The sequence below is a fragment of the Phalacrocorax carbo genome, chromosome 4, assembly GCF_963921805.1.
Source record: "Phalacrocorax carbo chromosome 4, bPhaCar2.1, whole genome shotgun sequence".
Lineage (NCBI taxonomy): Eukaryota > Metazoa > Chordata > Aves > Suliformes > Phalacrocoracidae > Phalacrocorax > Phalacrocorax carbo.
The window spans coordinates 58,078,375-58,094,707 of NC_087516.1; the positions used below are offsets into that span (position 1 = coordinate 58,078,375).

Here is a 16,333-nt window from a genome sequence, read left to right on the forward strand (position 1 = left end):
GAAATTGGTAAAACCACACATTTACAGTAAGTAAATTTGTGCAGAGACTGAGACTTGCCGGCTCTGCCAGTGGCAGGGCCTCTGCAGGTAACATAGTGGTCTATGATCTGATGAAGGGACCTCTCTGTTCCCTGACTCCTCCTGGGCATGCAGTGATGCCCTGAGCCTGACTGAAGTGCTCCAGCCATTGGAAGCCCTTGCTTCAACTCCAACTCTTCAACTACTTTACAATAACTTTGTTTGAGGCCTGCTGCTTTGAATCCTACAAAGCTTTAAGCATAATAAGCAGGTGTAAGATATACTGCATTTATATTTCACAGGCTTTTAAGTTGTTGGTTTTCTCTAAAGAGGTTGTAAAAGGTAAAATGTTTCTGACAACTACTTGAAGTCCTTATTTCTCTGAAGGCGACAAGAGGGTTAATGGATTCCTTACAGCTGATGTTGCAATTCTTTCCTCTTTGCAGTTTCGGGTGAGATTTCTAAAAGCCTTTTGTTTCAGTTGAAAGCCTAGTGATGTTTTCCAGAATGTCTAAGCAGGTGAGGCATCTAGCTTCTAATGATTTCTTTTCAGCATTGAAACGCCTCTCAAAACCTTAAGTATTTATGGAAGAGCTCAGTTTTGGAAGTACTAGTTTTGTTCAAATCTTGAACTTTATCTTTAAAAGAATGGGCAATATTAGAAGAGAACTGGCATGGATTTGAATGACAAGTTCCCCCACCCTGCTCCAGGGCACCGGGAAGAAAACAGCAATTTTCAGCCTTTTCCTTCTCCGTTTGCTGTTTATCTGTTTTCTTGAACACAGAATCAGTTGCAGGAAAAAAACTCTGCTCATGCTGCTAGTTACAAATTTCGGGCAGCAGCAATCAGAGTATACTTCTAACAGTCAGAAACAATACTGCCTTGAGATTTCTTCACCCTCCCATCTCACTTTCTTTTGAGCCAAAGGGTTATCACAACTGCTTATGGATGGATTTCTGGGTACTATCATGACATTAGTGTCAGAGAGCAAGCAGCAAAAGTTAGGCACCCAAATAATGTTTTAAGTGCCTAAAAAAACTTGCGTGAGCCCTTTGAGGAAGGAGCATGGGTGAAATAGGCCACAGGGAAATACTTCATTGAGAGAGAGCTGATTTGAATGAGGCTGTGGATTCTAAAACACAGGGTGCTTTTAGGAAAATGGCAGTGTCTGTCTGTGAAGAGTGAGATATATGATAAGTATTTAAATAGCTTACTTTAGGAGACAGAAGATACTGAATGTAATTTATTCAGTACTAGAGAGATGAGTTTTTTAAAATGGTAAATTTTTCTCTTAAAAGGAGAGAGAATACTGGGGGGGGGGGAGATGCTGTTAACTTCACGCAAGTGGTTTTCCTGATAGCATCTTTTTTATTTCTTTAAACAAAAGCATTAATTGGAACTGAGGAAGAAGTCTTTCTCTTTCTTAGAGACTTGGCATTTTAGTTTTGGCTAAGACTGAAAGCTATTGTTGCCTAAGCTGACGCTAAACTGGCAAACCTATGAACTGAAGCCAGTATTGTTACTTGGATCTAAATTTGTAAGGACATTTGGTCGTCTTAGAATAAAAGTTGAGCATATAGTTTACCTCAAGGGCAGAGTTAGTTATACTCTAAAGATTATTTGCACAGGTTTACAGCTGAAAACGTTTCTTGGCTTACTGACACATGGCATTTAAAGTAGCATGTTGGTGGAAGGGAAAAATAATGGCAAATGATGATGAATATGTCAAATGGTCATACAATAGACAGGATCCTCACCCGCAGGCTCACTGCTTTTTGGCAAAGGGCAGAACTTTTCTACAGTGGCAGCTAACATTACAAGGAGGAAGGTTTCCAGTGAAGACTGTGATTTTGAAAAATCACTTTTATTGTGTTTTTAGGGAATGAACTGTTTCAGTGACAGGTAAGACTGAGCGTAGCTATGGCTGGTATCAGTTTGACTTATAATATGACTTAAAATTATATTCTAAGAGTAGTGCAAACCTGCAGGCATCAAGCTCAACTTCCAACTGATTAATATTGAAATTAGGAATTAAAATCTAAAAATCAATCTAAATAATTGAATTAAATCAGTCTAAACAAAGGCAGTGTCCATACAGCGGGCTGTTCTGATTGAAATAATAGCAGTTTGCTAAGGCTTGCTTGCCCACACAGCTTGCTTTCTTTTAACTGATATTCTATGTAAATTTTTGGCTACTGGCAGGCAAGGAGACCCACTTTCTCTGCCTTCTGCGTGGAAGAAAGTTCTTTTGGAGAACTCGCTGGATCTGCTGAGAAATGGAGAGAGAAGTATCAAAATGTGATATTTGACATGGCAGCTGGAAATCCAGCATCTGTTACAGGATTTTAGATACCTTTGAATAGAACTGATTTCAAGATGTGAATTAGCAAGGACTTCCTTCAACCCCAACTAGTGTATGCTCCAAAGAACTTTGCAGGCTTTCCTGTCCTGTTTAGGAGTTGTCATGTCTATAAATTACCCTATTTAACTAAGTATTGGCCATAATGTCTGAAAATTGCATGAAATTTGGTAAAGGGACAGGTGAGGAAATGCTGTCTAGCTTCAGTGTTCAACACTCATAGTAGTGGTGGGTAGTTGGGACTGGTCTTATGCTTTTCCATTTCATCTTTTCTGTGAGCTGCTAGTTCTGCTTCCCAGGGATTGTCAAAGGGTAATGCTACCACAGTGCACACCAGAAAATAGCTCAGGTGAAAAAATCCACGCCTATCAACTTGCTCTTTTCGCTTACTCTTCTGTGAGTTGTTACTGTTGCCTCTGGAAGTGAGGTAACTCCCAAACAAAAATGACAAGGGGTTAAGCTAGTGAGACAGCTGTTGAAGAATTCTTCAAATGTTGGTTGATAAATACAATATATTCCATGTTTATATAATTGGGTGGTAGCAGTTTTACTACCTGTACCTGTAGCGTACTTGTATGCATCTCATTTAAGATATCCCTTAATTTTTCTGTCTGTGGTTTACACGAGTTATATATAATCGTATCTGATCCTCCATACATACCTGAGAGCTAAGGAAGTACCATCTTTGGAATGCATTTGGGGAACAGCTATACAGGGAAATTCTTCCTTAAATTGACTCAGAAATAGTCTTTTCACCCATTCTTTCTTCAAATGGTGTTTATTTCCAAACTGGGCTGAATGAAGATACAATATAGGTGTTAGTCCTGTGCTAGATTTAAGTCCATCTTTTCATGTTCATAGGAAATCCAGTGTCAGGTCATTTGAATGGGGAGACTCCTTCCCAGCGGCAAGAGCGCTTAGCATTGCTGTTCCATCAGCGGGGAAGCCCCAGCTGCCCGTGAGGACAGGGCAGGGACGGGGAGGGTCAGTCAAACACAAGAGAGAAGTGGGAGGACGGAGAAACCCTAGAGCAGGAGTGAAATCGAATGGACCAGAGGAAGAAGGGAATAAACTGCTTGGATATTGAGAAATTGCTTGCTATTCTGTTTCAGTAAGTAATTTCAGTAAATTCACACTTCAGAACAAACTCACTCAAAAAAACCAAACCCAACCAAATAAAGTGGGGAGTAACTGCTTTAGAATACCAGCATAGGCAGAACTAGACTGCGCAGTGGTTAACTGAGTGCTGTGAATGGTTTTATTTCTGCATCATGGTGTTATACCAGTCCCACACAAAGGGGAACTTTTAGACCATATGTCAAAGTTGTCCTTATACAGTCTGAATTTTCAAACAGTGACTAAAACTACTTGTTAAATTTCTTGAAGGACCTTAGATTAAGGAATTTTGATTGTGAATTCTTTCAGGACATTGTACTGAAAAGTTGGGTAGAGTTTGAGCTGGAAACTCTGGAAAAAAGCTGGAAAACTGATGGAAAAAAGCAGTGGCCGTTCTGTGATTCCTCAGGCATGGTTTGTTTGCAAATATGATTACTGCCTATCTAATTTAGGATTGAGTGGAGAGGAAGGAGTTGTTGCTGATGTTAGTCATGACAAAATGAAACAGATTTCACAGGAGAAGAGTAAGAAGAAAACCTGTTTCAGGGTAGCAAAAGCAGCAACTAGCTTTTAAGAATCTTGTCCATCTCAGGCTTTGGAACTTCACCTCAGTCAAGGGGTGTAGCCACTGCCGTGTTCTGGTGTGTACTGTCTCCTTTTTTAATACCCAGCACTTCACTTTCACAGGCAGGTACTGAGAAAACCTAGCCCTTATATAGCATTTTGCTTTGTCAAGGTCTGAGTTCTTGCTTCTGTGGCTTGTTCTCTTCTAAAAGAAGACATGGAGATGGTCCTGCCGCAGTGCAGTGAACAGGGCAGACCAGTTCTTGGGCAAGTTGCTCTTCTGCTATGAAGCAGATGGAAATTTTTCTCCTAGCTCCTGGTTCATGCTGGTTTTCCATAGGTGAGAGGGATGAACAAACATGTCATTTATTTGTATGTGTTGGGTTTCTGGGAGGTAGGATGGATTAGTTTATCAAAATGTGTTTTGTAGAAAATCTTAGTATCCCAGACCAGGTAAGCAGTGACTATTATTTCAGCCAAGCAGGCGCTACTTCTGTGGCTCAGTGAAGTTATGGTTGTTGTGGGAGGAGAGTGCCAGCCAGTGAGAAGTCATGTGATGCCCATGGCCTGAAGGTATGAGTACTCACCTGGATGGGGAGCAGAATTTTAGTCCTTGCTTTTGACCTGGCTGAAAGCTGGTGGTTAAGAGGTTCATTTCCTGTATTTCTAGCAGATACATCCCTTTTCCTGGGGCTGCAGATGCTTCTTTGCTTGCCTGCTTTCTAAAGCTGATCTTAGTGTCCATGAGGTAAATCCACAGGGTAAATTCATACACTAATCCAGAGGTTCTCTTCCTGGCCTGTCATGTGGAAAAATGAATGTGTTCAGGCACACTTTCTAGGTTTTTGGCTTCATCACAGAACATCTGTGTTTACAGCAGGCCATTTTCCTGTTACAGCTGCTCTCCTTTTCATTAACTGCCTTCTTAGTCCAGTAGTTTTGTCACTGACCTGACTTAGGAGAAATGTGTTCATAGCTGACAGGCTTCTGGCTATTTGTGGAGCCACCGCTTCTTTCCCCCATAATGTTCTACTTTGTATTAGGTCCACATGCTGGAGGGGATCCTGCCTGGCATGTTAGCCCCCTTGTGAGTGCAAGGGAACAAACTCCAGTTACCTTACTGGGGAGGTTACTGGGCATTTCTTAGTCTCTGCAGTGTCCTTCATTTTCTGCCTGTCTTGCTTTAGCCTAAGGAGCTGCCGTGTAGATCAGAGCAGGAGGTCATCAGGAAACAGGGAGTGGTTGTTTCAGAGCCTTGTGCACTGTTGTGGTTTCAGGGGAGTGCAGATGACTGATGCTCTGGGTTCTGCTGTCCTACAGCCTGGAGCAAGGATTGGGTCCTTAAGGTCCCATGTGTGCTGCAGATTGACCTAAACATCGAACTAGCACTTTTACAACTAACTTTTACTGCCTTTTCTGTTAGCTAATGCAAAGTGGAAACTACAACAGAAGATAATTCTCTAGAGCTGGTGAGTCCCTATAAGCACAACTAGTGAATCTGTCATCACTTGCTGTGTGAGAAGCCAAAGTTAGCCTGGGGCATTGTTCTTTTATGTAACAGAGGGGAAGTGGCTCTGGTCCAGGTGATCCAGAAGCCTGAGGAGCTAGACCATCCTGTGATGTTGGCCTGATTAGCTGTAAATAATCCTGGCTGAACTGCCCTGTTCTGTGTCTTGTGCCCTTTGCTGTTTTTTTTCGGTGAGGGGAGGGGGAAGGACGTGTGTTTCCTAGCTACTAGGAGATCTCCTGTGTTTATGAATGGGACTTACCCATACTGTGATCTGTGCAGAACTGGTTTTGGCAGATGCATGGAATGAAGTATGGAGGGAGAGAGTGGGTTTATGAATGCTTGTACAGAAGCATCTGGATGATTAACTCAGCCATTAGGTGGGAACATTTAAATCCTCAAAGGCATTTGCTGTGGGAAATGTGGGGTAATCGTCTCCTCAAGCACCCAAGAAAGACATGGTTAGATGCTGACTTCTGCCTTAATTGCACATCAGGAATTCAGGTGTCATTTTTGAGTCTCACGTGGAATAATTTATTCAGTATCACATAGGTTTAAACCTAGTCTTACTGCCAGGGTACCACCATCATCACTAGGCTATTTTTACTACCTCATCTGTATCCACCAACGAGCTGGTGCAGTACAGTGAGGGCCCAGGTCAGTTTGCTCTTTCAGTCCCTCAGGAACAAATGCTGATCAGCTGTGGGGGGGCAGGAGCAGACACTGACCCAAGTCACAGAGGGTATTCCAGGATAGCACAGTTACTCTGTTCAGGTCCTCTCATGGGAGCATCTGAAGACTTGCATGTTAGTTAACCTTTCCCATAGTTACTATATGTGAAAGGTCTTTGATCTATGAATGAGCCCAACACATGGTGCTTGCTTACTGTATGTTAAGAGCAGAGATGTTATTTTTAGCTCCTGAATTATTTTTCTGCTTCACTATTAGAGCTGAAAGACCTTTCGTCCTTAAGACAGGCAACTGTTCACTACATAGTGTATTTGGGACAACGTGCTACATAAGGCTAACACCTCTGTTGGGAACCACTTTTTTGCAAAATGGGTATAAGTGGCTTTTAAAATAGTAATTAAAAATCTAAATATAGTTGTGTTTTAAAAAGAACTGTTATCTTTGGAACATGTAATTTAGAGAACTCGCTGCAGTAATCCTTGATTTAGAACAATTACTGCACTAAAGTACTTGCTTTTTTCCCTTTAAAAACAAAAACCAAAACCAAACCCCAAACCAAAAACCAGACAGGTTTCCAGCAAAGGCTGGGATAATTGACTGGAATTGAAATGTAACCAAGTCTTGCAAAACTCCAGTGGACTGTTGCTGTTCTCTCAGAGGTCTTTTCTCCTGCCATCTGAGAGCATTCGCATGCCTGGTCGCTTGTTTTGCTTTCTTCAACATAATCACTAGTTGCTAGAAATAAATATTGCAAGGACTAATATGCTGGTTACGTTCTTACAGTTGGGTTTGTGTGCAGTGCGTGCTGGTTTAAGAGGAAGCTGTTTTATAACATTTTTAATTATGAAACTTCTTATGCAACAGAGTTTAAGGGTCAGTTATAAACAATCTAATCACTAAGCTTCCTTAGGCAGTAACTCACCTATGTAATTTCTTGTAGCTCAAGCTTGACTCAGTCCAGTCTCACACCAAACAAGATTCAGGAGCTAGAATACAAGGTATGCTGATTCAATGTACAATGATTAATGTTTGCTTTGCAGTGGTGCTCACATACCATCGGAATAGTTTATGTATGGCTACAGTGGGTTTTTTCCTTTTGAAGTCCTTTAGCAGAAGTCAGGCAGCTGTGTCTGTCTTTCAAAGCTGTGGAACACCAGTCCCTGAACAAAAGCGATAGAGAAGTTGCTGGTAGTGTTTGGGGCTTGAAAGACTCAAAATGCCCATCTTTTCCGTTTTGAAGCATGCCGAGGAGCTGCTAGCTATTGCAGGAACACATCTCATGGGCACCACTGGCAGTAGGCAGCCAATGCCGACTCTCTGGATCTGACACCATGAAACCAGGCCCTCCACAGCTGATTCTGCAGCCAGCTCCGGTCCCCGACTGTGGGATAATTTATACAGCTCTAAGAAATTTAACTGTAGCCTCCTCCCCTTGTGTGGGCACAGACTGCATCCAGGAGGAAGGGGATCCTCCATATTCCTGATCGTCAGCTTAAAACCACTGCTGCGGTCACTAAGATTTTAGCAGGAAACTGAAGATAGAGGGAGGGATTGCAGACCCTGGTACTTGCACTTGGGCCAAATGTGAGTCGCGTAAGAGAGCACCCAGCCTGCCCACTCCTTACTCCTGGTATGAAAACAAGAGAATTCTGCTCTCTTTAGGAAGAAAAAGAAACTAATCTTCCAAAATCACTTTACTTCAAGTGAGCAAACAGCCAAACAGAGACGTTGCATTTCCTGCAAGGGAAGACAGCCAAAAGTCTTCAGCCTTCGAAGTGCCCGTGCCTTCCTGGGCTTGCTTCTACCTTTGAGGGATTCTACTCCATCAAGCGTGAGCTATTCTCTTTTTTTTTTTTTTTTTAAGCCAGACAATTGACTTCAGTTTTATTACAAAGCTTTTATTAAAAAACAAATGCTCAGCACATTAACTCAAACTGGAATGACAAAAAAAAAATAATTGGTTGACAGTATTTTTGGCAAAGGCTGTGCCTTACTATTTTAAAAAATGGGTACATCAATGCTCATTTCAACAACTGGCATAAAATCCCACTAACAGGCTAACAAAAACAGATACAAATACAGAACAATTGAAGTAATAATTCAAGTGCTGGGCTTTTTACAAGGAGAAGGGAATGGGTGAGAAGGAGAACTCACTGCAGTCAGATTTGCTGGATGTATTGCTTATGTTTACAGAGTAGATGATGCAAGACTGACGTGTCTACTGACCAGCTGACTGTTGTTACATTTATTTAATTCTATAGGACACTGTATTATATAGACTGAGAGGCCACTATTTGTTACAAATAGTTTAACAAAAACACCACCTTTCTTCCATACAGGTTTTTCCTCTGGCAGAAAAAAAAAAAAAAAGAAAAACCCCTTTTATTTAAAAAGTATTTCAGATTTCTGACACTTGTTTAAAAGCTCATACCTAGTAAAATATACACCAAAGAAATTACAAACTAAAAGTTAAAATATAAAAGCATTCAAGTTTCTTAAAAAAGCTAAAACCAAAATTGATCCTGTCGCACCATTAAATAAAAAGAAGGTTGAGTGTGTCATCCTGGTCCAGGCAAATTCCATTCCTCGGTGTGCTGTGTGGGGCAGCTGTGGTCTGCGTTATTCTGTTGGCTGAAGCAGGCAGAGACAGCCATGCTACTTTGTTTGCTGACTCGATATGGACACAGATGAGACGGGGCTTAAGAGTGCAAGGCAGAGGTGGAGTGAAGACAAAAGCTGCTCTGCTGACCCAGGAGCTCATTTGCTCTATTTATATCGGGGCTGGACCTCGTGATAGTGAAGGATTTTGGCAGTGATTGTCTTTATGATTCAGTGTCTCTAGCAGTGACATCAGGGTGAATGACATCCTAGACAGACTCCTTGGGGGTGGTCTGTGCGGATGAAGGACACACCTAGGGTTTAACAAGCTTCCATCTCCAGAAGGGGTCCTGGTGTCGCCGCCTTTGCTTTGCAAGTTGAGAAAGTGTTTCTTTTCCCACCTACAGGGAAGGGAGAGAGAGAAAGAGAGTGATAAAGACTATATGAAGCTTTTGTTGTTGTTGTTTTTTTAAACAAAAGCCTTCAAAAGAAGCTCTTGCTGGATCTTTGTAACTCTATGACACAACTGTATTAGTGGAACGTATCCTTTGCAACGTCAGAGTTAAGTGCAGAGTATTGCTATTTGCTCTTGCTTGAAGTTTGCACGAGTAGTTACAGAGAGTATGTTGGATCATAAATAGATGTCCACACCAGCTAGGAAGGTGGGGTTTCTAAGCTATTTGGACATTCAACGTATTACAGAAGTAATTCCCTTTTGTAGTGGATTTCATTTATCTGTAACATTTGACCCAGATACCCAATACAAAACCAGATATCCTCAGGCTTCGGTACTACAGTGGTTGAGGTCAAACCCCTACTTCAGAGCCTCAGGTTCTACTACAGAAACAAAGAAATGCTGTCTTCTCTAAGCAGCTGGGTCGGGGAATGTGGTGAGCAAGACTTGTGTGAACACTGACCCTACCATGCATCTACCCAGCTCGGGAGGATTTGTTCTGCTCTTCACTGGGGTAGGGTACATAATCTAGTTGTGCATGAGCTATGGGCCTCTCACCTAGCGGTGAAGTTCACTAGAAATTCTGGAGGGATTTATGTTCTTATAGCATGTCAAAATGCCAACAGTGCAAGCATTACAGGTATTGCCCACCCAGAGAGGGACAGTTTTTCATCATTTGGTCTCTGGGTTATATCAGCTGACTTACACAATTGCTAACTCAACCAACCATCACCCCTGCCCTTCTGACCCAGACAACTGGGTTATAACAGGGACTCCACCCAAAGACTGTCTAATGAGTCAGGCATTTTTCCATAGACGGACACATGCTCTCCAGTAATGGTCTCAGGATTATTGGTATCTCAGAAAAATCTGCATTAACCTCTAGGCCTCCGGCTACTACGCAGCTGCCAAACAAGTGGTGGGTTCAATGAGCAGAGTTTCTAAGAATGACCAAAATTAGCACAGGAATGCAGTTTGGTGTAGAAGGTGAGTGAATTTTCACCAGAAGCAGCACAAAATGCTTAGTCACGCAAAGGAGATACACTGCCAGCACCTTGAGTCGTGCAAGGCAGGACAGAACAAGTTTATGAAGAAATGTTTTAAACCACGAGTCAAACTTCTGTTAGACTAATCATAATAGATAGACTGCCTGAGCCTGTAAGAGCCACAAGCAGAATTAATCAGCAAATATTACAGCAGCAGCATTTAAACCAGAGCCATTTATAACTGGGCACCCACCTCCCATCAGCTCCAGCTTCCGTGTAAGCCATTACAACGAAAAGTGTTTTGCCTGTACCGGTTGAGCACAGGTCCTGAACAAGGAGTTACACAGGCTAATGTACTCCAGGGTAGAAAGCCTCCAAAACTAATTTTGGACCCTTTGATTTTAGTGAGCGCAAGCTGAGGCCCCACAATCTTACTAAACAAATTGCCTCCTCATCAGAGGCCACCCACATGACCATTGTTTTAGCAGAAAGGAAAGCTGAGGAACTGAAGAATTTTAGCTGCAGGCTAAGTAAGGTAGAAAGAACAAGCACGAATTTATATCAAACTGTCCTGTATAGCTTTAATTTGAAGGATGCTCTCCCCTCCCCCAAATACCACTATCCCTGATGCATAATGAATAATTTTCACCTGCTGCTGGTAGCCACAAAAGGACATTGAAAGCCACTGTGGCCTCTTAAACAGCACAGCTGAAAGTCCACTGGCAAACCAGTGGTTTCAACAGAGGTGGTCTGTGTTGACTAATTCAGTTCCTATTTCCTCATAAAACCAGCCGAAGTCCCAACTAAAAAAAAGCCTTCTGCGCTTCCTGCCTTTTTTTTTTTTTGTTTTATAAAGTAGCCCAGTGCTCCGTAACACATGCGGATCAAAGAGCTGCGAAGGGCTCTACCTTTCCAAGGAGCACGAAAGAGGGGCCAAGCAAACAGCAGAGGAACACTGGGGAGAGCACCCTGCAGCTTTATATTTATTTTGTGCCTTTTCATCCTGGATTTTCAAAGGTTTGGTCCAGGTTGCTCTTCCTGGGAAGGTTTTCCTCTCAGTCTTACATGAAAACATTCAGCTTCCTGTTGAGGAATGGCCTTGAGGCGCCAGGCCAGTAGTTCACAGCAGCCTGATACAAGCGCTGTGATTCAGAGCTACTCCCCATTAGCAGCCAGGAATGTCTACTTCACTGAAGGAAATGAAATGCTCTTCTGTTGAGATGGTTCCCTGCCTCCTCCCCCCTTCCCTTACCAGCAAGCTGTCTTTGAAGTCAGGAGGTTAAAATAACGACCACGGCCTTGCTCTGGCCCTCAGCTTTTTCAAACAGCGGCCATTGCTTCTTTCTCAACCCAAACAGCAGCTTTTGCAGCGCCTGCCTCCTTTCTGTAGCCTCATTATCCCCTGCCCTAACAGAGAGGCTGCAGATACTACTGTAATCCTGCAAGGGGACGGGCACAGTGAAGCCCCGCGTATTTTTATTTCTGAGCGAATATTGCAGTACAGCAAATTACACAGTAGCTGTCCTGAAAACAGTCTCTAGAACCCAGCCTTTCCCCAGCTGCACATTAAGGCTACACACTGGAAATTGCTTCTACTGCTGATAAACCAAATAATACCTAAAAAATACGAATGATGATGGCATTGCCTTACAGATATAAAACAGGTCAAATCAGGATTCTTTTCAAGAAACCACAGGCATGTGCTAAGGAGACTGAAGACTTCCCACATCTAAGGCTTCACTGGGGGGCTGTAGCTGAAGTCTCGCCAAGCGAGGCATGCCCTAGCAAAGCCCAATCCACAAGTGAAGTCGGCACAATCAAAGACTGCAATTACAGCTCCCTGGCTGTGGTTAGGCTTCAAAGAAAGTGCTGCAAGTCACATTTTACATATGTGAAGTCTTGAGCCCGAGCCACAATAGGAGGCACTGTCTGTGCCATTTGCAGTGTACATCTGACTGCAGCAGGAAAAGGGGGGTGGGGGGGCGGGGAGAAAAACCACCTCGAGAAAGAAACAGAAATAAAATTCAACAATAATTCAGTGTAAAAAAGAAAAGCCTTACTACTGAAGTGATGAAAACGGTATTTCAGGAATCATTACAGTTAAACTAAAGCCTCCTAACAAGCCTGGGCTGGATGGCTGAGGGCAAGAGCATCAGAGGGGGAGCAGAAGTCCTCCCCCAAGCTTGAGTTTGGGAATGAGATGGATTGAAGGGTGGGTCCACAAAGGCCTTGTGCTCCTCCTCTAGTCTTTAACTCATCTCCACTTCTCTAGAACAAGGGAGAGGATTATGCTTCATCCAGGTCATGCTAATCGGAAGGGGTTCTGGAAGGAAATCAGGAGTGTCTGGGTCAGTAAAGGAGTAAGTACAGAGTAAAAGAGATATCTAACCCTTCCCAGAAAGCAAGAGAAAGTGAAAATTTTAAACCAGGTGCTTATTTTCTACACCCTTCCCCACCATAGGTTGTTTTCATACAGTTGTAAGAAGACACAAGACTACATATAACAGCAGTTTTGTGTATTATAAAAGAAAAAAACCCAAACAAACAAACAAAAACAACAAAAAACAACCAGTCAGCCTTCAAACCTGGCTTTTAATCCAGTACTTCAAACAATATGGCAAACTCAGGGACCCAGCAGCTGAAACTGTCATTTTCTTTTGAAGTCCAAAATGAACATGTTCGACTTACTGCCAGGGTTTATCCAATGCTCCAGAAACTTGGGTATGCAAAACCAGGTCACTATTTATCAGAAAGCTTCGTGCTGCTGGTGAAGCCCCTTTGTATTTCCTTTAGCAGCAGAGCTGGAGAGAGTTTCAGGCGCAAGCAGATAGATGCCGGCGCTGCAGTCTGCTCCTCTTCCTGCCCAGCTGTGCCATGGTTTGCGGGGTTAGCCTAAACCAGATCCTTGAAATGTTCTGGGCAAACAAAAACAAACACTCCACAACCTTTGTTGTTTCTAAACAAAAAAAAAAAACACCTCCCAACAAAACCCCAGTCATTTCAGTAATCCGATTTGCTGCAGGGTCCCACAAGCTGTTAGAGCACATGGATGGAGGGACCAACGGGAGACAAGAAAAAGCCCTCTCTGCAAGAGCTGGACACCAGCAGGCAGCAGAGGAAACCTTTTAAGCTGCCTTTGTTGCAAAAGAAATTACCTAAGATTGTACCCTAAAACTGTAACAGATACTGCCATGGTGAAGCTATGTGACTCGTTTTTCCTGTGTTCCCCCCTCCCCCGCCTTGCCACTGTTAGCCTCAGCCCATTGCTGGCAACTGAATGGAGACTCCGGTAACAAATTATCCACTAGTGTTTTAGGTGCCCTGAAGTAACTACCCCGGAAAATACCGCTCCGCTGAGTACAGGTGGAGACTGGCGTCCTAACTTCTGTCCTCTTAGTTTGGCCTGAGCTAGAAGCATTAAGTGAACATATTCCACACACACACCCCCCCCGCACTCCATGAGCCAGGGATCTCTTCCAGAGCAGGTTAGTGTCAGCACGGGAAACACCCAGGTATTTTAGGGTTCCTGCTTTGTGCAGCTGAACTCAGTGATGCCAACGCAGGTGTGGCTCTTATCAGAGGCCCCAGTGTAGGCAGCATGAAACTAAAAGCTCTATCACTAAGCTACAATCTTTGAAATGATCCTACTGGAAGACCCAGGACGTGTTTTTCCTGTTGGGGGTGGGAGGGGAGAGAGGTTCCATGTTTATAATAAAAAACAGATTACCTCTAGACAGCTGTCTCTAGCAGCTTCTTAAAGAGGAATAATATACTAAACGTCATCTGCAAGGGAGGAAGAAATAGGCTTGTCCGCTTTTTGTAGCTTTATGGCATATAATAAATATCAGAAGACTTTTTAAAAATTCCTTATTTTATAGACTGAGAGCTGAGAAGAAAGATGCATCACTTCTAGGGGCGCTGAAATTGCTACCTCAGTTTTTACCTGCTGTAACAGAAAAGACTCGAGGTACTGGTAAAGTAGTAATTGAAAATTGTTTCAAAACAAAGAAATAACACAGGTGAAGTTGTAGATCATCTTTTCTGCCGCAATTAAACATAGGTTAGAATTTACACTGTACTTTGAAAGGCAGTCTCAACATTTAAATGTTGTGATAGATGGAATAATTTAAATAGTTGCTTTCATGCAACCAGAGGTAAGTTCGATGTAACCTGAATATCGTCTTGCACTTCATCAACCCTTCTGCACATGGGCACCCACAGAGCAACACTACCAGAGTAAGACAGCAGTACGCAGAAACCACTACAGAATTCAAACACATCAACTTCACTTTGATACAACTAAGTCATCTCAGCAGAAAATCTCTACTGCTCTGAAATACACAAGCCTGCTGTTGTGTATCTCAAGGAACACACATATGGGAAGAAACCCAACTATTCCTCAAAACATAGTCTCCCCTAGCGTCAAGGCAAACGCACGCAACATAAAACTAATTATTTATAGTTACTTTGGCAGTAACATTTTACCTCGTGCAATTTCAGGTATCCCTGAGATGAAGGATAGAGGCCTCTCAAAACTCCTGAGTTTAATTCTGATGCAACTTAATGAGGGAACATATAATCTTAGTTTTGCAAGGAGAAAGCAACTTCAAAAATTATGTCTCTCTGCTCAGTTAAGCCTCCTTAGTTCTCTTACCCCCTGATCCCACCCTACAGATGCCTGTGAACACTAATTCAGAGAGATGGTCGCTGGTACAAAATGGTTGCGTCTAACCCCGCGCACACGCCCCAGTGCCAACACCACCTTCACCGCACAAACGCTTCCAACATCTGCGCCTACCGCTGGAGCCAACAGCAGAAAGCTGGTGTCCTGAAGGGTCGGGCTAAAACCCATACTGTCTAACTGGCTGCGTGTCTCACGTTTAACTGGCTAGAGAGCAGTGCTTCAGCTGGCCCAGCTGTGAGTTCCTTCCTTGTATAGATTTCCAGTCTGCGCACTTTCAAATCGCTTATATGATACAGTCTTAACAAGTGGGTAAATGATCAGTTTTTTAAAAGATGACTTGCATAAAAAGTCTTAGAGGATTAAGGAACTGACTGGTATGAGAAGGCTGACTCTATTAGCAGTGACTTTTGCAACATCAATTCAGGCTTTTTGGTTTTGGTTGTTTTAGTCTTCAGGATGGCTGGTTTTGCATTCATGTTTATCAGAAGACCTCTTCAATCATAATCCCTAAAAATCAGAGGCAGACAAACAAAACTCAGTGCTAGAGTTTGCTAAGTTTTGACAGAATTGCATTTGACTACAACTCTGCCGAAATTAGAGGACAGATTTCACCCAAGCTTAGTCTCCGGAAACAAATGGGAAAAACTTTGATGATGTCAAAACAACTTGCTTTCTAGCTGTTCAGGAATAGAGTATCAATTTCTCATTTTGAAATGTTCCATGGAAATACTCTAAAAAATGAAAATGCAATACAGACCTGAAATGACCGCTAAACCGCTGAGGTTTTCTTCCAAATGGGAACGAAACCACATTTCAAAAATCTTACGTTTTCTTTATGAAACAGTTTGCTTCTACAGAATTTTTTCTCATGACCTTAGACTTCTCAATCTGGTGGCAAGCTTACTAAATCCACTAAAATACACCGTTCTCATCCAGAGAAGAATGGTGCACCAGCCGTCAACTCCCTGTCCCCACCCTCTCCCACAGGAAGAGTTAGAACAATAGTTGTCCCACTGCTCCTTCATTCTAGCCCAAGCCGCCCACTGCTAACACCTCACAAGTGAAACGACATGGCGTTTTTTTAATCACTTGTGAACGTGGCCGAGTTCAAACTTCATCAGGCATCTCTGACTTCACAGCAGCACCTGCGACGAGCACCTCTGACAAAATACGCAGGTTCTAGACACTCACCTGCTGAATTATCTATTTTTGCCCTTTGTCAGTGTCAGTTTAAAACATGAGATGCTGAAGGTCAGCTTCGCAGCTGACTGTGCTACACCCTTTGATTGCAAAAACTGTTTTGTAAATACTTTTAAAAAATGTCTTGCTTCTCTAATCCCATATCTACGCTGATTG

At 42.7% G+C, this 16,333-nt stretch overlaps 1 protein-coding gene and 1 long non-coding RNA gene across 10 annotated transcripts in view; one reads left to right on the forward strand and one right to left on the reverse strand.

Moving 5' to 3' along the window:
* Positions 1 to 4,492: 4,492 nt before the first annotated feature.
* Positions 4,493 to 8,661, forward strand: LOC135313124 (uncharacterized). The gene is made up of 2 exons (XR_010372724.1): positions 4,493 to 7,253; positions 7,918 to 8,661. It is a non-coding gene; the product is annotated as an uncharacterized LOC135313124 (long non-coding RNA).
* The window catches only part of LEF1 (lymphoid enhancer binding factor 1), a 71,774-nt gene continuing 63,535 nt past the window's right edge, over positions 8,095 to 16,333 (reverse strand). For 5 of the 9 annotated variants that reach the window (XM_064450074.1, XM_064450073.1, XM_064450072.1 and 2 more), the window contains one exon: positions 8,095 to 9,254. In XM_064450074.1, the coding sequence (XP_064306144.1) occupies positions 9,175 to 9,254 (80 nt within the window). In that variant the 3' untranslated portion in view covers positions 8,095 to 9,174. Of the gene's footprint in view, positions 9,255 to 12,897; positions 13,209 to 15,411; positions 15,485 to 16,333 lie in introns of those variants that run through there. The other 4 variants (XM_064450075.1, XM_064450079.1, XM_064450076.1 and 1 more) reach the window with 3 other exon arrangements.